The sequence below is a fragment of the Hypanus sabinus genome, chromosome 23, assembly GCF_030144855.1.
Source record: "Hypanus sabinus isolate sHypSab1 chromosome 23, sHypSab1.hap1, whole genome shotgun sequence".
Taxonomy (NCBI): domain Eukaryota; kingdom Metazoa; phylum Chordata; class Chondrichthyes; order Myliobatiformes; family Dasyatidae; genus Hypanus; species Hypanus sabinus.
The window spans coordinates 1,443,220-1,466,525 of NC_082728.1; the positions used below are offsets into that span (position 1 = coordinate 1,443,220).

The window sequence follows — 23,306 nt, forward strand, 5'->3', positions numbered from 1 at the left end:
GTCTCTGGCTTTCTCCTCATACCCTTTGACACCTGACTAATCATGAACCTCCGTTTTAAATATACCTAATGACTTGGTCACTCGGTCAATCACTCCCCCACTATAGGAAACATCCTTTCCACAACCATTCTAGCTAGGCCAGGGGTCGGCAACCCACGGCTCTTTCATCTCTGTGCTGCGGCTCCCTGTGGCTTTGGAAAATAAATGATGAGTATTTAATTAAAATGTATTTTATGTTAGTTTGTTAGTTTTTGAAATGTAATTCTAAATTGAAGATTATGGTGATCTTGTACAATCTAAATAAAACGTGTTTTTTGTCACTATTAATATACGTCACCACTGCCAATGCCTGACACCTGCCAGTGCGCGATTTCTTTAATTTTTCGATCCAAGGTAGGCTAACTATGGAGAATTCTAAAAAAAGAAAAGTGACTGAAGAAAACAGAACGTTTAATGATACATGGGCAGATTCATTTGCTTTCACTGCTGACGAGACTGGTTTACTGGTATGCTTAATATGCAATGAGAAACTAGCAAACAATAAAAAGTCAAATGTCGCAAGACATTTCCAGAATAAACACACAGCCTTTGCTCAAAAATATCTGGATGGAGATGAAAGAAAAAAAGCCGTTTCGGAACTGATGCGGAAGGTTGATCTGAGCAAAAATCATTTCAGGAAGTGGATGAAGTCTGGAAAATCAACTACATATGCTAGTTTTGTTGCCGCTCAGGAAATAGTCAGGCATGGGAAGCAGTTTACAGATGGTGAATATATAAAAGAATCTTTCATTAAGATTTCAGAACATCTATTCACGGACTTTAAAAACAAGAGTGAAATTGTGCAGAAAATCAGGGATATGCCCCTCTCTGCAAAGACTGTCAAAGACAGAACCATAAAAATGGCAGAAGACATCACAAGACAACAAATTAAAGACATCAATTCAGCTGTGGCCTACTCGATTGCCTGTGACAAGTCTGAAGACAAAGGTGATATTGAACAAATAGCGCTGTTCTGCCGGTATGTAAACTCTGCCGGGCCACAGGAAGAAATGATTGAGTTGATACCTCTAAAAGGCCAAACACGGGGAGAGGACATCTGTGAGGCTGTCTTGAATTGTTTAAGAGCCAAAGGAATAAAGACCACCCACCTGGTGTCAGTAGCTACTGATGGGGCACCAAGTATGACCGGAGCGCACAAGGGATTTGTGGCTTTCCTGCAGAAGTCGCTGGACAGAAAGCTGCTGACTTTTCACTGCATCTTGCACCAAGAGGCACCGTGCGCTCAAACATTTCCTCCGGAATGCACAGAAGTAATGGATGTTGTCATTCAGATTGTCAATAAAATAATGGCAAAAAGTTTAAATCACCATCAATTCCGTTTGTTACTGGACGAGCTGGAAAGTGCATATTCTGATCTCCTGCTGCATAACAAAGTCCGGTGGCTGTCCAGAGGGGAGGTGCTGAAACGCTTTGTCGTGTGTCTGGAAGAAGTGAAAACTTTCCTGGGCAGCAAAGGGCTCACCTTTCAGAGTGGCTGGAAAAGCTACACTCCATGGTAGACATTGAGTATTTTACTTAAAAGTAACCTTCAACCCAACGTCTTTTTTTCGGAGTTCAAAATGTTTTTGTTGCATGCAGAAATGTAATTTCGTTTTCTCTGCAGGAGTTCATCGATTTCATAAATGTAACACATTATAGTTTGTTTATACATAGCATAAAGGCAAAAAAAACGTTGTATGCAGTGTTATTTCATTTTAAATGTCAAACGGGTTTTGCGGCTCCCAGTGTTTTCTTTTCTGTGGGAAACGGGTCCAAATGGCTCTTTCAGTGGTAAAGGTTGCCGACCCCTGAGCTAGGCCTTTCAATATTCAGAAGGTTTCAATGTGATCCACCCTCCCCCTTATTCTTTTAACTCCAGTAGGTACAGGCCCTGAGCTATTAAACACTCCTCATACGTTAACCCTTTCATTCCTGGGATCATTCACTTAGATAATGCTCACCAGTTTATTACACGCAGGGCTGATGTTTTCTGTAATATCTACAGGAGGTGATGTTTACAGTCACATAGTCTGACAGCATGGAGACAAGCCCTTCGACTTAACTGGCACACACTGGCCGAGACACACATCTAACTCATCCCAGTTGCCCACATTGAAACCATATTCCTCCAAACATCTCCAATCTATGTACTGTTCAAATTCTCCCTTTTATCTGCACAGGGGCTACTGTTGTCTGTAATATACAGGTGATTGTTCAAGACGTACAAAAAAGCTGGATGAACTCAGCAGGTCGGGCAGCATCCGTTGAAAGAAGCAGTCAATGTTTCGGGTCAAAACCCTTCGTCAGGACTAAAGAAGGAGGGGGCAGGGACCCTATAAAGAAGATGGGGAGAGGGTTGAAAACCAATCAGAGGAAAGATCAAGGGATGGGGGAGGGGAAGCAGGGAGGGGATAGGCAGGAGAGGTGAAGAAGGAATCTAAGGGGAAAGCACTATGGGTAGTAGAAGAAGGCAGAGTCATGAGAGGTGATAGGCAGCTGGAAGAGGAGACAGAGTAGAGGTGGGATGGGGAAGGGAGAGGGAGGGAATTACCGAAAGTTGGAGAATTCGATGTTCATACCAAGGGGCTGGAGACTACCCAGACGGTATATGAGATGTTGTTCCTCCAACCGGTTTGGCCTCATCATGTCAGTAGAGGAGGCCATGTATGGCCATATCCTAATGGGAATGAGAGGGAGAGTTGAAGTGAGTGGCAACCGGGAGATCCTGTCTGTTGTGGCGGACAGAGCGTAGATGCTCAACGAAGCGGTCCCCCAATCGCTTCAGGAGGAAGCTGCACCGGGAGCACCGGATGCAATAGATTACCCCAACAGACTCATAAGACTGTCGATGAACATCAAATTCTCCAACTTCTGGTAATTCTGGCTCATTGCACAACAGCTAACTGGGAATAGCTGATCCTCAAGTAGGCTCAACTATGAGCTGCTCTAACAAGCCATCTTGTAGACACTCTAGAAATCCCCCTTCTTGGTTTCCAGCACCAACCTAATTTTCCCAATCTACCTGCAAATCCCCCATGACTATTGTAGGCATGCATTTTCTATCTTCCGTTGTAATTTGTAGACCAAATCTTTACTATTGTTTGGGGGATTCTTTATACTAATCCCATCAGGTTCTTTTTACCCTTGCAGTTCCTTAGCTCTACCCAAAATGATTCTACACCTTCCAATTCTATGTCAGTTCTTTCTAAAGATTTGATTTCATGTTTTACCAACAGAGCAACACTGCCCCCTTTTCCTTCCTGCCTGTCCTTTCTATACAATGTGTATCCTTAGACCTTAAGCTTCTAGCTATAATCTTCTTTCAGCCTGATTCCCACAACGTCATACATGCCAACCTGTAACTGTGCAGCACATTCACCTACCTTATTCCATATACTGCACGCATTCAAATATAACACCTTCAGTCCTGTATTCACCCTTTTCGATTTTGTCCACCTAATATGTTGCAACTCATCTTGTACTTTGTAATTTTGCCCCATTATCATCCTCTCCTCACTACACATTGCCTCTGTTTGTAATCCAGCTACCTCATCCTCAGCACTATCACTGCAGTTCCTATCCCCCTGCCAAAATAATTTAAACCCACCGGAACAACTTTAGCCAACCTGCCCGCAAGGATTTTGAACCCCTCTGGTTCAGGTGTAACCCATCCCTTTCAAGCATGTTGTACCTTCCCCAGAAGAGATCCCAATGATCCATAAATCTGAACTCCTGCCCCCTGCACCAGTTCCTCAGCCAGGCATTCACTATCAAGATCATCCTATTCATACCCTCACTGGCACGTGGCACAAACAACAATCTAGAGATTACTACCCTGGAGGTCCTGTTTTTCAGATTCCTACCAAGCTCTCTAAAATCTCTCTTCAGGATCTCTCACCTTGACTGCCTATGTCAACTGTGCCAATATGCACCAAGACTTCTGCCTGCACACCCTCAACCTTGAGAATGCCAAGGCCCCAATCTGAGACATCCCTGACCCTGCCACCTGGGAGGCAAGATGCCATCTCTTCAGCTCTCTACTCTTCTGAGTGACAGCAGCAGACTCATTGACAAAGACTCAGTCATTATGGCTCCCCCTAGTAGGTCATCCACCTCAATACGATGTAGTTATCTCTACTTATTATTGAGGGGAATGGTCACAGCTTTGTACAGGTGTACAATTCTTTGACAGTTGCTCATAGTACTGTACATTTTTTTGGGAAGAGTTTCATAAATTTAATAAAACCTGTAAAGGAGCTCTGACTTGCATTGCTCAGTGAGTGTCAGCTAGTTTATACCAGCCAAACCTGTTCAGGGTTGTGTACAATGTCTCTAGCATGGATGCATTGGAAATATTGTGTTGCTCCAACCAAATCACAAATGATGGTGAAACACAACGGTCTGATCATCACCGTCAGCCTGTCCCTGAAACTTCACTCTTTGAGAAAGAAAGGAGGAAGGCAACAGAAAGGAAGTCATAGACCAGTTAGCCTGACCTCAGTGGTTGGGAAGATTTTAGAGTCAATTGTTAAGGATGAGATTATGGAGTACTTGGTGACACAGAACAACATAGTAGAAAGTCAGCATGACTTTCCTTCAGGGAAAATCCTGCCTGACAAACCTATTGGAATTCTTTGAGGAGTTTACAAGTAGGAGAGATAAAGGAGATGCAGTGGATGTTGTATATTTGGACTTTCAGATGCCCTTTGACAAGGTGCCACACATGAGGCTGCTTACCAAGTTAAGAGCCCATGGCATTATAGGAATGTAACTAACATGGTTAGAGCATTGGCTGATTGGTAGGAGGCAGTGAGTGGGAATAAAAGGATCCTTGTCTGGTTGGCTGCCAGTGACTAGTGGTGTTCCGCAGGGGTTGGTGTTGGGACCACTTCTTTTTAAGCTGTATATCATGATTTAGATGATGGAGTCGATGGATTTGTTGTCACGTTTGCAGATGATACGAAGACTGGTGGAGGGGCAGGTAGTATTGATGAACCAGGTAGGATACAGAAGAAGCTGGACAGATTAGAAGAATGGGCAAGAGCGTGGAAAATGATATAAAATGTTGGAAAATGCATGATTATGCACTTTGGTAGTAGAAGTAAATGTGCAGACTATTTTCTAAGTGGGGAGAAAATCCAAAAATCTGAGATTCAAAGGGACTTGGGAGTCCTTGTGCAGAACACCCTAAAGGTTAACGCAGGTTGTCTCAGTGGTGAGGAAGGCAAATGTAATGTTCACATTCATTTCAAGAGGTCTAGAATACAAGAGCAAGTATGTGATGCTGAGGCTTTATAAGGCACAGGTGAGGCCTCACCTTGAGTATTGTGAACGGTTTTGAGCCCCTCATCTTAGAAAAGATGTGCTGGCATTGGAGAGGTTCGAGAGGAGATTCACAAGGATGATCCAAGGAATGAAAGGATTATCATACGAGGAATGTTTGATGGCTCTGGGTCTGTACTCACTGGAATTCAGAAGGATGGGGCGGGGGGGGGGGGCAGAGATCTCATTGGAACTTTTTAAGTATTGAAAGGCCTAGACAGAGTAGATGTAGAAAGGGTGTTTCCCATGGTGGGAGAGTCTGAGACAAGAGATCACAGCCTCAGGATAGAAGGGCATCCTTTCAAAACAGAGATACAGAGAAATTTCTTCAGCCAGAGGGTGGTGAATGTGTGGAATTTGCTACCACGTGCAGTTGTGGAGGCCAAGTCATTGGGTGTATTTAAGACAGAGATTGATAGGTTTTTGATTGGACATGGCATCAAAGGCTATGGGGAGAAGGCCAGGAACTGGGGTTGAAGAGGAGATAGAAAAAAGGATCAGCCATGATTGAATGGTGGAGCAGACTCGATGGGCCAGATGGCCTAATTCTGCTCCTATGCCTTATGATCTTATGAAACCATGGTGAAAAACAATGGTCTGGACACCACTGTCAGCCTGTTCCTGCTCACAGTCTCCATATTCCCAATGTGTTAGTACGTTGCCCCAAATGAATGTTTGGTATCCTGATGATTCACGCAGACAACATTCATAGACTGGGTCCCTAAAATGTGCTCATCCCCAAAAGTCAGAATCAGAATCAGAATCTGATTCAGTCGGCAAGGTTACTGAGCTGAAGGGAATTGGGTGATTGATGTGAAGAAAACCCTATGAAGGTGGAGGGGACAAAGTGTGGGATAGGGCAACTAAAGGATAAAGTCTTCAGACAAACTCATGCTGACCTGTGCATTTACACTTACTTCTTCTGCTGAAATTCTCTTCCATCTGCATATCGAAGACTCTGATAAACAAAAATAAAAGAGACTTACAATAGAGGCACAGAAAAATACAACATAGAAAGAGGCCCTCCAGCCCACCTAGTCCGTGCTGAACCATTTAAACTGCCTACTCCCATTGACCTGCACCAGGACCATAACCCCCCAAACCCCTACCATCCATGTACCGATCCAAACTTAGCTTAAACATTTAAATCAAGCTTATATGCACCACTTGTGCTGGCAGCTCATTGCACACTCTCACAGCCCTTTAAGAGAAGAAGTTAATCCATGACCTCAAGTTGTAGTTTCACCCAACCTCAGTGGTAAAAACCTGCTTGTGTTTACCCTATTTATACCCCTCACAATTTTGTGTACCTCTACCAAATCTCCCCTCAATCTTCTACATTTCAAGGAATGCAGTCCTAATCTTTCATCACAGGAAAGGTACTGGCATGGATAGAGGAATGGCTGACAGGCAGGGGGCAGCGAGTGGGAATGAAAGGGGCCTTTTCTGGTTGGCTGCCAATGACAAGTGGTATTCCTCAGGGGTCAGTAATGGGGCCGTTAGTTTTCATATTGTTTGTCGATCTTTAGATAATGGAATTGATGGCTTTGAAGCAAAGTTTGTGGATGATACGAAGATAGGAGGAGGGGAAGGTAGTGCTGAGGAAGCAATGCGATTGCAGCAGGATTTAGACAGATTGGAAGAGTGGGCAAAAAAGTGGCAGATGGAACACATTATTGGGAAATGTATGATAATGTATTTTGGTACAAAGAACAATAATGCAGACTATTATCTAAATGGGGTGAAGATTCATAGGTGCAGAGGCACTTAGGGGTCCTCATGCAAGAAGGTTAATTTACAGGTTGAGTCTGTGGTAAAGAAGGCAAATGCAATGTGGGCATTTATTTCAAGGGGAATAGAATATAAAAGCAAGGATTTAATGCTGAGGTTTTGTAAAACACTAGTCAGGCCACATTTGGGAGTATTGTCAACAGTTTTGGGCCCCATATCTCAGAAAGAATGTGTTGTCATTGGAGAGAGTCCAGAGGAGGCTCACAAGGATGATTCTGGGAATGAAGGGGGTTAACGTATGAGGAGCATTTGGCAGCTTTGTGGAACTCACTGGAATTTAGGAGAATGTGGGGGAGGGGTGGTCTCAATGAACCTACTGAATGTTGAGAGAACTAGATAATGTGGATGTGGAGAGAACATGTCCTGTGGTGGGAATGTCCAGAACCAGAGGGCACAGTTTGGAGGGCAAACTTTTAGAACAGAGGTAAGGATGAACTTATTTAGCCAAAGAGTAGTAAAACTGTGGAATACACTGCCAGAGACTGTGGTAGGGGCCAAGTCCGTTGGTATACGTAAAGTAGAAGTTGATAGTTGCTTGATTGGTCTGGGCATCAAAGGATATGGCAAGAAGGCAGGTGTATGGGATTAACTGGGATCCGAAATCAGCAATGATAGCATAGCAGAACAGACTCAATGGGTTGAATGGCCTAATTCAGTTCCTATGTCTTATGATCTTATAACTCATGCTCTACAAACCTGGCAACATCCTTATAATTTTTCTCTGTACTCTTTCAATTTTATTTACTTATTTCCTTTAGGTAGGTGACCAAAATTCCAAATTTGGTCTCACTAATGTCTTATACAACTTCATCATAACATTCAATCTCATGTACTCAATACATTGATTTATGAAGCCAGCCCAATGTACCAAAAGCTTTCTTTACAGCCCTATCTACCTGTGATACATTTTTAATGAATTATGGAGCTGTATTCCCAGATCACTTTGTTCTACCACACTCCTCAGTGAGTAAGACCTACCCTGGTTGGTCCAGCCAAAGTGTAACACCTCGCAGTTGTCTGCATTAAATTCCATCTGCCATTTTCAGCCCATTTTTCAAGCTGGTCCAGATTCCCCTTCAAGCCATGATAGCCTTCCTCGCTGTCCACCAATCTTGGTGTCATCTGCAAATTTGCTGATCCATTTTTTGACATTATCATCCATTATCATTGATATAGATGACAAACAACAAAGGAGCCAGCACCAATCCCTGCAGCACTCCACTAGTCACAGGCCTCCAGTCAGAAATGTAACCATGTACTACCACTCTCTGGTTTCTCCCACAAGGCCATTGTCTAATCCTGTTTATCACCTCATTTTGAATGTCAACTAAACCTTCTTGACCAACGTCCCATGAGGAACCTTGTCAAATGCCTTACTGAAGTCCATGTAGGCAACATCCACTGCCTGCCTTCATCCACTTTCCAAGTAACTTCCTTGAAAAACTCTATAATATTGGTTAAACACGACCTACCACGCATAAAGCCAAAATGACTATCCTTAATCCATATCTATCCAAATACTCACATATCTGGTCCCTTAGAATACCTTTCAATGAGTTTCCTACTACTGATGTCAGGCTCACCAGCCTCTAACTTCTATGAAATAATACACTGGGGAAATTCCAGAAGGATGTGTGGGGTCACTCACCAGGATCTGATATTCCAGATTATCACTCCCACTCACAGATGGGAATTCTGATCACTGTCCCAATCATTTCACATTCTCTACCAGGGAGCTTGATCGGAAACTGGTTTTTCTACACTCTGGTTATATAATCACAGACTGAATGTAACATGGCTAACTGGATATTTCATCAGGAAAGTGGGCCAAAGGGCCTAAACTGTGCTATGAAAATCAAGATCAGAGGGTGAACTCTCTTGTCCTTGGGAACCTCAATCACAGGATTCTGCAGAGAATGTTGCTGACAGCCCACTGCATCAGTAGTTGTGAACTTCCCATGATTCAGGATATTTACAAGGATAGGTTTGTAAAAAGGGCCCGTAGGATCATCAGAGACCCAAGCCTTTCCAACCACAATCTATTCCAGCTGCTACCATCCAGGAAGCGGTACTGCAGCATAAAAGCCAGGACAGCTTCTTCCACCAGGACTCTGGGACAGAAGGAGAAGGGAAAATCGGATGTGTCAGTATTACAGCTGAACAAAGGGAACTATGGAGCTATGAGGGAGGATCTGGCCAAAGTTCAATGGAACAAAACACTAGCAGGGAAGACAGTGGAACAAAAATGGCAGGTATTTCTGGGAATAATGCAGAAGGTGCAGGATCGGTTCATTCCAAAGAGGAAGAAAGATCCTAAGGGGAGTAAGGGGATGCCGTGGCTGACGAGGAAAGTAAAGGACAGTGTAAAAATAAAAGAGAAGTATAACATAGCAAAGATGAGCAGGAAACCAGAGGACTGGGAAGTTTCTAAAGAGCAACAGAAGATAACAAAAAAGGCAATACGCCGAGAAAAAATGAGGTACGAAGGTAAACTAGCCAAGAATATAAAGGAGGATAGTAAAAGCTTCTTTAGGTATGTGAATATCAAAAAAATAGTTAAGACCAAAATTGGGCCATTGAAGACAGAAACAGGTGAATTTATTATGGGGAACAAGGAAATGACAGACGAGTTGAACAGGTACTTTGGATCTGTCTTCACTAGGGAAGACACAAACAATCTCCCAGATGTAATAGTGGCCAAAGGAACTAGGGTAAAGGATGAACTGAAGGAAATTTATATTAGGCAAGAAACGGTGTTGGATAGACTGTTGAGTCTGAAGGCTGATAAGTCCCTGGGACCTGATGGTCTGCATCCCAGAGTACTTAAGGAGATGGCTCTAGAAATCGTGGATATATTGGTAATCATTTTCCAATGTTCTATAGATTCAGGAACAGTTCCTGCGGATTGGAGGGTGGCTAATGTTGTCCCACTTTTCAAGAAAGGAGGAAGAGAGAAAACAGGGAATTATAGACCCGTTAGCCTGACGTCAGTGGTGGGAAAAATGCTGGAACCAATTATAAAAGAGGATATTACGACACATTTGGATAGCAGTAGAAGGATCAGTCCGAGTCAGCATGGATTTATGAAGGGAAAATCATGCTTGACTAATCTTCTGGAATTTTTTGAGGATGTAACTATGAAAATGGACAAGGGAGAGCCAGTGGATATAGTGTACCTGGACTTTCAGAAAGCTTTTGATTAAGTTCCACATAGGAGATTAGTGGGCAAAATTAGGGCACATGGTATTGGGGGCAGAGTACTGACATGGATTGAAAATTGGCTGGCTGACAGGAAACAAACAGTAGCGATTAACGGGTCCCTTTCGGAATGGCAGGCTGTGACCAGTGGGGTACCGCAAGGTTCGGTGCTGGGACCACAGCTGTTTACAATATACATTAATGATTTAGATGAAGGGATTAAAAGTAACATTAGTAGATTTGCTGACAACACAAAGCTGGGTGGCAGTGTGAAATGTCAGGAGGATGTTATGAGAATGTAGGGTGACTTGGACAGGCTAGGTGAGTGGGCAAATGTATGGCAGATGTAGTTTAATGTGGATAAGTGTGAGATTATTCACTTCAGTGGCAAGAACAGGAAGACAAATTACTATCTAAATGGAGTCAAGTTAGGGAAAGGGGAAGTACAACGAGATCTAGGTGTTCTTGTACATCAGTCAATGAAAGCAAGCATGCAGGTACAGCAGGCAGTGAAGAAAGCTAATAGCATGCTGGCTTTTATAACAAGAGGAATTGAGTATAGGAGTAAAGAGGTGAGACCTCACCTGGAGTATTATGTGCAGTTTTGGTCTCCAAATTTGAGGAAGGACATTCTTGCTATTGAGGGAGTGCAGCGTAGGTTCACAAGGTTAATTCCCAGAATGGCAGGACTGTCATATGTTGAAAGATTGGAGCGATTGGGCTTGTATACACTGGAATTTAGAAGAATGAGAGGGGATCTGATTGAAACATAAGATTATTAAGGAATTGGACATGCTGGAGGCAGGAAGCATGTTCCCGCTGATGGGTGAGTCCAGAACTAGAGGCCACAGTTTAAGAATAAGGGGTAGGCCATTTAGAACAGAGATGCAGAAAAATCTTTTTCACCCAGAGAGTGGTGGATATGTGGAATGCTCTGCCCCAGAAGGCAGTGGAGGCCATGTCTCTGGATGCTTTCAAGAGAGAGTTAGATAGAGCTCTTATAGATAGCGGGGTCAAGGGATATGGGGAGAGGGCAGGAATGGGGTACTGATTGTGTACGATCAGCCATGATCACAGTGAATGGCGGTGCTAGCTAGAAGGGCCAAATGGACAACTCCTGCACCTACTGTCTATTGTCTATCGACACCTTCTTCCACTGATGAACTAACACTGACTTGAGTGTACTCTATATTACATTGACTGTTCTATTTATTATAAATTACTATGATTGCACGTGGCACACTTAGATAGAGATGTAATGTAAAGATTTTTACTCCTCATGTATGTGAAGGATGTAAGAAATAAAGTCAATTCAATTGAACCGTCAGTGTTCATTCCCCACAGATATGGCTCGGAGCTGCTGTGCACTCACTCCAGTGGCAAAGATATTGACGTCAGCACCATCCCTTTGCTATCGTTTGTTTACAATCACACACATCAATCACCGTGCTGGCCTGTCAATCCTCTCCCAGCAAACACCTTCCTACTGACACTGCAAACCAGTGTTCCTGTGACTCCACTCAGAGTGACTGCTGCTACCTGAGTGATATTCCTTTACACAGACCCAGGCTGGATCAGGCACAGACACAAACCAAAGAGACTCCAAAGTGACTAGGATGAGGTGAGAGGGTTACACGGATAAAAGTGAGGTGACCCACTTTAACAGCACATTAGTGTTGAAGACATCTGTATTAGAGAGCAGCATTTTCCCTGCTACTGATAGGTCAGCAGTTCCCTATTCTCTCTCCCATCTTTTTTTATTAATGGGCTCACACTCTCCCATATCTGTAAAGACCAGTCTGGAAGATAATAACCAGAACATTCACCTCCTAGGAATCCCTCAGGAAGCAGGAATGAGTGCCGCTTTTACAAAGGAAAAAGTGCTAGGCAAACTGAAAAGTCTAGAGGTGGGTAAGTCACCTGGGCCAGATGAACTACATCCCAGAGTCCTGAGAGAGGTTACTGAAGAGATAACATATGCATTGGTCATGATCTTTCAAGAATCACTTGATTCTAGGATGGTTCCAGAGGACTGGAAAATTGCAAATGTCACTCCACTCATTAAAACAGGAGGAAGGCAAAAGAATGGAAATTATAGGCCAGTTAGCTTAATCTCAGTGGCTGGGAAAGTGTTGGGAGTCCATTACTATGGATGAGGTTTCAGGGTACTTGGAGACTAATAATAAAATAAGTCAAAGTCATCATGGTTTCTGTAAAGGGAAATCTTGCCTGACAAATTTGTTAGAGTTCTTTGAGGAAGTAACAAGCAGAATGGACAAAGAAGAGGCAGTGGATGTCATTTACTTAGATTTTCAGAAGGCATTTGATAAGGTGCCTCACAAGAGGCTGCTTGACAAGATAAAACCCCGTGGCATTACAGGAAAGATACTGGCATGGATAGAGGAATGGCTGACAGGCAGCAGGCAACGAGTGGGAATAAAAGGGGCTTTTTCTGGTTGGCTGCTGGTTATGAGTGGTATTCCTCAGGGTCAGTATTGGGACTGCTGCTTTTCACATTGTCAATAATTTAGATGATGGAATTGATGGCTTTGTGACAAAGTTTGAAGATGATATTAAGATAGAGGGGCAGGTAGTGCTGAGGAAGCAATGCGATTGCAGAAGGACTTGGACAAATTGGAAGAATGGGCAAAAAAGTGGCAGATGGAATACAGTGTTGGAAAATGTATGATAATGCATTTTGGTAAAAGAAATAATAGTGCAGACTACTATCTAAATGGGGAGAAGGTTCTAACTTCGCAGGTGCAGCAGGACTTAGGAGTCTTCGTGCATGACTACCGGATGGTTAATTTACAGATTGAGTCTGTGGTAAAGAATGCAAAAGCAATGTTGGCATTTATTTCAAGGAGAATAGAATATAAAAGCAAGGAGATAATGCTGAAGCTTTATAAGATCACAAGATCACAAGACAAAGGAGCAGAAGTAGGCCATTCAACCCATCGAGTCTGCTCCGCCACTCCACCATGAGCTAAACTATTCTCCCATCTAGTTCCAATTTCCGGCTTTTTCCCCGTATCCCTTGATACCCTGACTAATTAGATACCTATCAATCTCCTCCTTAACACCCTCAATGATTGGGCCTCCACAGCTGTATGTGGCAATGAATTCCATAAATCCATGACTCTCTAGCTAAAAAATTTCTCCTCATCTCTGTTTTAAATGGGTACCCTCTAATTCTCCGACTGTGGCCTCTTGTCCTGGACTCATCCACCAAGGGAAACTGCCTTTCCTTATCCACTCTGTCCAACCCTTTCAACATTTGAAATGTTTCTATGAGATCCCCTCTCATTCTTCTATACTCTAATGAATACAGTCCAAGAGCCGACAAACACTCCTCATATGTTAGCCCCTACATTCCAGGAATCATCCTCGTAAATCCTCTCTGAACTCTCTCCAACATCAGTTCATCCCTTCTAAGATAGGGGGCCCAAAACTGCACACAGTATTCCATATGAGGTCTCACCAGTGCCCCATAGAGCCTCATCAACACCTCCTTACTCTTATACACTATTCCTCTTGAAATGAATGCCAACACAGCATTCGCTTTCCTTACTGCTGATCCAACCTGGTGGTTAAACTTTAGGGTATCCTGCACTAGGACCCCCAAGTCCCTTTGCACTTCCGATTTTTGAATTTTTCCCCCCCATCTAAATAATAATCTGCCCGATTGTTTCTTCTTCCAAAATGTACAACCATACATTTCTCAACATTGTATCTCATCTGCCATTTCTTTGCCCACTCTCCGAAACTGACCAAGTCTCTCTGTAACCTTTCCATTTCTTCAACACTTCCTACTCCTCCACCTATCTTGGTGTCATCCACAAACTTAGCCACAAAACCATTTAATCCATAATCTAAATCATCCATATACAGTGTAAAAAGAAGAGGTCCCAACACCGACCCCTGCAGAAAACCACTAGTGACCAGCAACCAACCAGAATAGGATCCCAGTATTCCCACTCTTTGCTTTCTGCCTATCAGCCAATGCTCCACTCATTCCAATATCTTTCCTGTAATTCCATGGACTCTTATCTTATTAAGCAGCCTCTTATGCGGCACCTTATCAAAGGCCTTTTGAAAATCCAAATACACAACATCCGGAGCCTCTCCCTTGTCAATCTTATTTGAGATTACCTCAAAAAATTCCAATAGATTGGTGAGGCAGGATCTTCCCTTCATGAAACCATGCTGGCTTGGGCCTATTTTGACATGCACCTCAAGGTAATTCATAATCTCATCCTTGAGGATCGACTCCAATAACTTTCAAACTACCAATGTTAGACTAATAGGTCTGTAATTTTCTTTCTGCTGCCTTCCTCCGTTCTTAAACAGTGGAACTACACTTGTGACCTTCCAGTCCTCCGGAATCATGCCAGAGTCTATTGATTCCTGGAAGATCATTTCCAATGCCTCCACAATCTCCAAAGCCACCTCCTTCGGAACCTGTGGGTGCACCTTATGCAGTCCGGGAGACTTATCTATCCTTAGTCCATTTAGCTTCCCAAGCGCTTTCTCTCTAGTAATCTTCACTGTACCTAATTCTATTCTCTGAGACCTCTGGCTATCAGGTATGTTGCTAATGTCTTTCACTGTGAAGACTGATGCAAAATACTCATTTAGTTCTTCTGCCATCTCTTTGTTACCCATTATTATATCTCCAGCATCATTTTCAATCGATCTGAAATCTACCCGTGTCACTCTTTTACTCTTCATATATTTAAAAAACTCTTACTATCCTTTTTTTACGTTAATTGCCAACTTCTTTTCATAATTCATCTTTTCTTTCCGAATGACTTTCTCAGTTTCCTTCTGTAAGTTTTTAAAAGTCATCCAGTCCTTAGTTTTCCCACTAATTTTTGCTTCCTTGTACGCCACTCTTTTACTTTTATTTTAGCCTTAACCTCTCTCATTAGCCACATTTGTGCCATTTTTCCATTCATGATTTTCTTTTTTCTTGGAATATATTTTTCCTGCACTTTCCTTATTTCTTGTAGGAATTTCATCCAATTCTGCTCTACCGTCCCTCCATCTAGCTTACTTTTCCAATCAATTTGGGCCAGTTCCTCTCTCATACCACTGTAATTTCCTTTGTTCCACTGAAATATCGATACACCTTATACCAGCTTCTCCTTTTCAAATTTGAAACTGAACTCAATTATTTTATGATCACTACTTCCAAGTGGTTCCATTACCTAAAGCTCCCTAATCGCCTCAGGTTCATTACACAGCATAATTTTGATAACCTCTATCAAATCTCCCCTCATTCTCCTACACTCCAGGGATTAAAGTCCTAACCTACTCAATCTTTCCCTATAACTTAGGTCCTCAAGTTCCAGCAACATCTTTGTAAATTTTCTCTGCATTATTTCAATGTTATTTCCATCTTTCCTGTAGGTAGGTGCCCAAAGCTGCACACAATCCTCCAATTAGGCCTCACTAATGTCTTATACAATTTCAGCATAACACCCCAAGTCCTGTACACAGTACTTAGACTTATGAAACCCAATGTGCCAAAAGTTCTCTTAATGGCCCTATTTACTTGTGATGTTACTTTCATGGAATTAAGGATTTGCATTCCCGGATCCCTTTATTTTACCATACTCCTCGGTGCCCTACCATTCACTTATCCTTACTTGTCCTCCCAAGGTGCAATACCTTGCACTTGTCTGCATTAAATTCCATCTGCCATTTTTCAGCGCATTGTTCTGGCTAATCCAGATCCGTATGCAGGTCATGATAGCCTTCCTCACTGTCCACTGCACCCCCAACCTCGGTATCATCCACAAATTTGCTGATCCAGTTAACCATATTATCATCCAGATCATTGATATAGATGACAAACAACAACAGACCCAGCACCAATGCCTGCAGCACTCCACTAGTCTCAGGCCTCCAGTCAGATAGACAACTATCTATTATTCCTCGGCCATTTCCTTTCTCCTCATGATCACTTCTCACAACTTTATCTTTATTCATTTGCCATTTTAGAAAATTACAAAAATATCACAAGTGGGAAAGGGCTGAGTGAAGCAAAAACAAAGCAATCAGTTAGTTGACTGAAATGTTGACTCTGTTTTAGACTGAAGACAGCCTGTTTGCCATCTGTTTCCTCTAGGCCAGGGGTGGGCTCCAGTACAGCTTCAAGTTGGAGGAACTCAGCAGGTCGGGCAGCATCCGTAGAAACGAGCAGTCAACGTTTTGGGCCTAGACCAGGGGTGGGCAAACTTTTTGACTTGTGGGCCACAAAGGATTCTAAAATTTGACAGGGGGGCCGGACCAGGAGCAGATGGATGGAGTGTTTTGGTAATACACCTCATAAGAGAAAATAAAATATCATGGGATATGTAGAAAACATGTGCTTTAATTTCAATTGAAAATGAACAAATGCATTACAACAAAATATCTGTCTTTGAAGTCCCATGGTATTTAGCTATTTATTGAAATGACTTTTAAAACACTGAAAATTAAATGAATAAAATACAGCTTTTTTAATAGTAACAGTTATTATTTTAAAGCACTGAAAATTCTGTTATCCTTCAGGATATTATCATCATCACTCTCCTCCTGACTGTCTTTATTTCAAAAACGGTAGGAGATGCAGGTCTACCTGTCCTGCTCCTTCTTATTCAATTGTCCCCTGTGCCAAAACTCAACAACGACCAGCACAAAGACAGAACAATGACAGCGTGCCAGTATGTGGAGTGCGTTATTTGATCTGGAGCGCATTTTTTATTTTGAGAACGTACGTGCACCTGCGCACTACTCATGTCCATCACTTAACAGAAATGACATGTAACATGTAAGGCTTATTGAAAAAAATATTTTCAAATGCATTTTTTACATAACGCAATGAAGAAACATATTTTTAATTTCAGTGGGAACAGTGTTGTTGGTCTCCCTTTTTAGCCAGCGCATCAAAGTCTGGATTTAGTTTTGTTGTGGCGATTCTCAGGATGGATCTGAGGTGTTGGTCAGTTAACTTGGATCTGTGGCTGGCTTTGTTGATGTTCATGACGCTGAATGCCTGTTCATACAAATAGGTCGAGCCGAACAAAGAGTAAAGCGCAAATGTGGAGTAATACGCTGCACCTCAACAAAGTTCAATGTATATAGAGTGCGTCATCTATTGGGAAAACGCCAGAATTGCAGGGAAAAAACGTTAACAAGGTTAATTAATATAATTTCATCAAGTTCTGCGGGCCAAATTAAAAAGCTTAACGGGCAGCATATGGCCCACAGGCCGTAGTTTGCCCATGCCTGCTCTAGGCCATCGCTGGGCTCCAGTACCGCTTCAGCCTTTGGTTTAGTCCTCTCACCCTGACTTTGTCACTTCTCCACAGCAACACATCAGCACACCTGATCTGTATCCTGCTGTAGCCTATCAGGTCTCCCCTCAGCCTCTGCAGTTCCAGAAAAAACAATCCAAGCATGTCCAGTCTCTCCTTATGGCTAATACTCTCTAATATGGGTGCATGGCAGCACGGCTGTCAGCGTGATGCTATTATAGCTCGGGGCGTTCCAGAGTTCTGAGTTCAATTTGTATGTGGTTGCTGTGGAATGCATGGTTTTCCCCAGTGATCCAGCTTCCTCTCACTGTCCAATGGCATACTGGGTGGGTTAATTGTCCCATGGTGAGGTTAGGGTTAATCAGGGTTATGAGCTTGTTGGGGTGACGTGGCTTGAAATGCCAGAAAGGCCTACTTCATACTGAATCACTAACTAAATAACATAAATAATCTCTTTTGCATCCTTCTTCAAATGCTCCACATCCTTCCTAAAATCCGATTTAGAATCAGAATCAGGTTTATTATCACCAACATGCAGCAGCAGTGCAATGCAATACACAATATAGAAGAAGAAAAAAATAAAATAACAATAATAATAAATAAGTAGATCAATTACAGTATATGCATCTTGAATAGATTAAAAATCATGCAAAAAACAGAAATAATATATATTTTTAAAGTGAGGTAGCGTTCATGGGTTCAATGTCCATTTAGGAATCCGATGGCAGAGGGGAAGAAGCTGCTCCTGAATCGCTGACTGTGTGCCTTCAGGCTTCTGTACCTCCTTCCTGATGGTAACAGTGAGAAAAGGGCATGCCTTGGTGCTAGGAGTCCTTAATGACGGACGCTGCCTTTCCAAGACACCACTCCTTGAAGGTGTCTTGGGTACTTTGTAGGCTAGTACCCAATATGGAGCTGACTAGATTTACAACCTTCTGCAGCTTCTTTCGATCCTGAGCAGTAGCCCCCCCCCCCATACCAAATGGGGTGAACTGCACACAATACTCCAAATGCTGCTCCACTATAACCTCCTGATTCTTATAGTCACGCAATGAGTGATGAAGATAAGTATGCCACACGTCCCATCTTTACCACCTTCTCTACGAGTTTTCCTACCTTCATGGAGCTGTAGACTTGGATCCTACGATCCTTTTGTACATCAGTGCTCTTAAGGATCTTGCCACCTGCTGAATAAATTTACCTCTCAAATTGCAACACCTCACACTGGTCTGGATTAAACTCCATTGACCATTTCTCCATCCATATCTGCAACTGGTTTACATGCTGCTGTAATTTTTCACATTCTTCTTCACTATTTTCAGCTTCACCAATTTTTCAGCCCCTCCATATTTTTGCTTGTTAGCTTTATAACATTTATATCACAAACAACACTGAACCCTGCAGAACATAGATCACAGTGCTCTGTCAGAATAACACCCGTCCACCACTATCCACTATTGGAATCAATTTTGAATCCAATCTACCAAGTTAGTGTGGACCTTATGCATTTAAATTTTGTGGGTCAGTCCACCATGAGGGACCTGATCAAGTGCCTTATGAAAGTCTATGTAGACAATATCCACTGTCCAACCCTCATCAATCACCTTGGTCACCTCCTAAAAAACCATAATCAAGTCAATAGGATACAATTTGCCCTGCATAAAGCCATGCTGACTCCCTAAAGTCCTGCGTTTTACCAAATGTGAGTAAAGCGAATGATAGATTGACTGAAAAGTAATTTCAGTAACACTCCCTCTGGAACTCAGTGACATTTCTGACAGGGAGCATCTGCTGCCACTCACATGTTTGCGCCTCGTCTTCCTCCTGCCTTTTCCAATCCGGCTCAGCAGTGTCTGCTGCTCCTTCCGCACCAGCTGAGACAAATTGTCGTCAGCAGAGACACTTTTCCTTGGGGTAGTTTGGTCCAAGTTTCTCCAAGGATGGCAGTCATTGTTCCCAAAATGATGCTGAGCTGATGGCTGGGTGTTTTGTATCTTGTCACTTGCTCCTGGACGGTTGCCTGTGGGAGTAACAATACACGAGGAGTCAGCAACTAATAACTCTGCAATTCCACAGGGACTGTCAAATGTGTCTCAGATTCTGTTGCACTAGATTCTAATGTTCCTGTCTCCATCTCAACGAAGCCCACTTATTTAAATGACAATCACCCCATCAGCAGCCATAATTATTAGGGCATGCAAACCCAACTGACACCAAACACAAGGATGGAAATGAACCATTGCATTTGACTGTAATCAGTAAAAGGACAACACATCACAATCATGTGCAACTGGAACGTTTGAAAGAGATGGTAGAGGCAGATACATAGGGACATTTAAAAAACTCTTAGGTAGGCACATGGATGATAGAAAAATGAAGGTCTATGGGTTAGATTGATACTGGAGTAGGTGTAACATCGTGGGCTGCAGGGCCTGACAGTGTTGCAGAGCTCTATGTTCAATGAATGATGCCAAGGATGTTCAGATAAAGAAATGTCTCGCTCTTCTATAGCAGTAGCCTCAGAACATCCCACAGCATATTACAGTCAATAACACACTTCTACAGTGCACTGTTGCGATGTGGCAAACTGCAAGCTCCCTCAAACAGCACAGAGCTGAGGACCTGAATTACTGAGGGTGTTTCAGGGGTAACAAAAGTGGGCACAGTGTCTTTGTTTGTCCCTGAAAAATTCTGTGTTACTGCAACATCCCCTTTTGAGACCAGCATGGAGCCCATTTTAATGAAAAACTGCCTAAAGACAGCGAAGCATGTCCTAAGCCTGAGGACAGAGGGCAGCCCACTGGGCCCACCTGGCTCCTGGATCCCCATCTCCCACCAACACCGGATCCCCAACACCCACCCCTGTGGATCCCCACCAGTCACTGGATCCCCATCTCCCACCAACACCGGATCCCCAACACCCACCCCTGTGGATCCCCACCAGTCACTGGACCCCCATCCCCAACCCCTGTGGATACCCACCAGTCACTGGACCCCCATCTCCCACCAACACTGGATCCCCAACACCCACCCCTGTGGATACCCACCGGTCACTGGATCCCCATCTCCCACCAGCATTGGATCCCCAAACCCATCCCTGTGGATCCCCACCAGTCACTGGATCCCCATCTCCCACCCCTGTGCATACCCACCGGTCACTGGATCCCCATCACCCACCAGCACTGGATCCCCAAACCCATCCCTGTGGATCCCCACCAGTCACTGGATCCCCATCTCCCACCAACACTGGATCCCCAACACCCACCCCTGTGGATACCCACCGGTCACTGGATCCCCATCACCCACCCCTGTGCATACCCACTGGTCACTGGATCCCCATCACCCACCCCTGTGGATACCCACCAGTCACAGACAGGACAGCGATACTACCACCCACCCCTGCTCTTCCCCAACTAATTCTGTTTGTGACGATAAACTTTTTAATGAAAAATGAACCTGTGTATCAATCATCAGGTGTGAGCAGTCAGCTCAGAGAGAGCATGTCACAAAGCTGAAACTGGAGATTCTTCATCAAACATTTAACCCTATTACCATGGCGAACAATAGACAACAATAGAGAACATTGAGTTTAATCCCGAGTCCACAAACCCTCTGCAGTATCCAACCTGACCATCACACACACTCTGATACATGCAACACACTGCAGGAACTCAACAGGTCCGGCAGCATCCGTGGAAACGAGGAGTCAACGTTTCGGGCCGAAACCCTGTGTCAGGACTGAAGAGAGAGGGTGCAGGGGCCCTATAAAGAAGGTTGGGGGAGAGTGGGAAGGAGAAGGCTGGTCAGTGCCAGGTGAAAAACCAGTAAGGGGAAAGATCAAGGGGTGGGGGAGGGGAAGCAGGGAGGGGATAGGCAGGAAAGGTGAAGAAAAAATGTAAAGAAAAAGCACTTTGTAGTAGAAGAAGACAGAATCATGAGTGAGAGAGAGAGAGAGAGAGGGGGGAGGGAGAGTGTGAGGGAGAGGGAGAGGGAGAGGAAGAGGGAGAAAGAGAGAGAGAGAAATACATGCAGTTCCTTTGTATCTAATGGAACAGTGCAGAGGGAGCTTCACTGTGTCTGACCTAGGGATTGTGTGATGGGACAGCGTTGAGGGAGCTTCACTCTGTGACTGACCCTTTTTTTTATTATTACAAAATCCTTTATTACAAATATCAGTACTATACAATATATACAAAACAGTGGCAAACACAATTACTGCACTACAAATAGACAATAGACATTACACCAGAATGTTGCCATCCCCATCCACGATGGCATTTACACCCCGTGGAGCCCAACGGTCTCGAAACTCCTCCAAGGCCGCTGTGGACTGCGCGTGTTCTTTTTCAATAGTTACCCGGGCACGAACATACCCCCTAAACATCGCCTGGCAGTCTGCCCGGGGAGATCCTCCCGCCACCCGTTTCCAAGACCCACGGATGGTGGATTTCGCCAGCCCCAGGAGCAAGTTGACTAGGACATCCTCATCCCTCCATGCCCCCTTCCTTACTGGATGACCATATATAAACAGGGTGGGACTAAAATGCAGCCAGAAGGCGAGAAGCAGCCCACGCAAATATGCAAAAAGAGGCTGCAGCCTCACACACTCCATGTACATGTGGTACACGGTCTCCTCCAGCCCGCAGAAGTGGCATGCGGGTGGGAAGTCCATGTACAAACTGAAAAACTTATTGCAGGGCACTGCCCTATGCAGTACCCTCCAGCCGAGATCCCCCAGGTGCATGGGAAGAACCCCGGCATAAAGGGACTTCCAGTGGGGACCCTCCTCACCTCTGGGTGGAAGGACCGACCGCCATGGCGTGTCGGGACGGTGGACAAGGGCAAGGAAGTGGAGGATGTGGAGTAGCAGCCCATACAGATACCTCCTACTTGCATCCCTGAATGGGACTGTGGGTATCGATGAGAGACGGCTCAAGTTGTGTGGACACGGCTCCCGGAGAAGATTGCGGGGTCTGGGCCCGACCAGCAGCTCGGCCTGAGTCGGTCCACACAATTGAGCCGCACCGACAGCCAGTGAGGTAGGGCAAGGGTCAGCCAGTACCCCACCCTCCGCCTGAGGAGGGGATTCCCGGCCTGAGGCGACCATGTTCCAGACTCTCAGTAGGTCCTGATAGAAGCCGGACAGACTCCGCAAAGCAGTACGGCTGACGCCCGCTGGTGGTAGCCGCATGTCTTCGTGAAGACAGCAGCCCCTCCGGAGGAAGAAAGTCACCAAAATGTGCCACCTGGGAGGGTGCTCGGCGTCCAGGAATCTCTGCAGAGTCCTGAGGTGGAGAGCCGCCAGTTGCGTTCGAACGCACACCAGCGACTGTCCGCCCTCTCCCACTGGGAGACTCAAGACCGCTGCAGAGACCCAGTGTTTCCTGTTGCCCCAGAAGAAGTCCACTAACTTCCTCTGCTGTCTTGCAACAAACGGGGCAGGAGGGGCCAAGGTGACCATCCGATACCACAACACGGAGGCCACCAGCTGGTTTATGACCACCACCCTGCCTCGATAGGAAAGCACCCTGAAAAGGCCTGACCAGCGCCCCAGCCGGGCCATGACTTTCGTCTCCAGGTCCTGCCAGTTCGCCAGCCAGGTCTCCCCAGAAGGACTCAGGTAGACTCCCAGATAGAGGAGACACCTAGTAC

General features: G+C 44.3%; 1 protein-coding gene across 1 annotated transcript in view; it reads right to left on the reverse strand.

The window, feature by feature from the left end:
* Positions 1 to 6,274: 6,274 nt before the first annotated feature.
* LOC132380339 (uncharacterized) overlaps positions 6,275 to 23,306 on the reverse strand; it is a 103,325-nt gene continuing 86,293 nt past the window's right edge. Inside the window, exons 3-4 of the mRNA XM_059949086.1 lie at positions 19,457 to 19,674; positions 6,275 to 6,319 (exon numbers count right to left, since the gene is read on the reverse strand). Coding sequence (XP_059805069.1) covers positions 6,275 to 6,319; positions 19,457 to 19,674 — 263 coding nt within the window. The remainder of the gene's footprint in view (positions 6,320 to 19,456; positions 19,675 to 23,306) is intronic.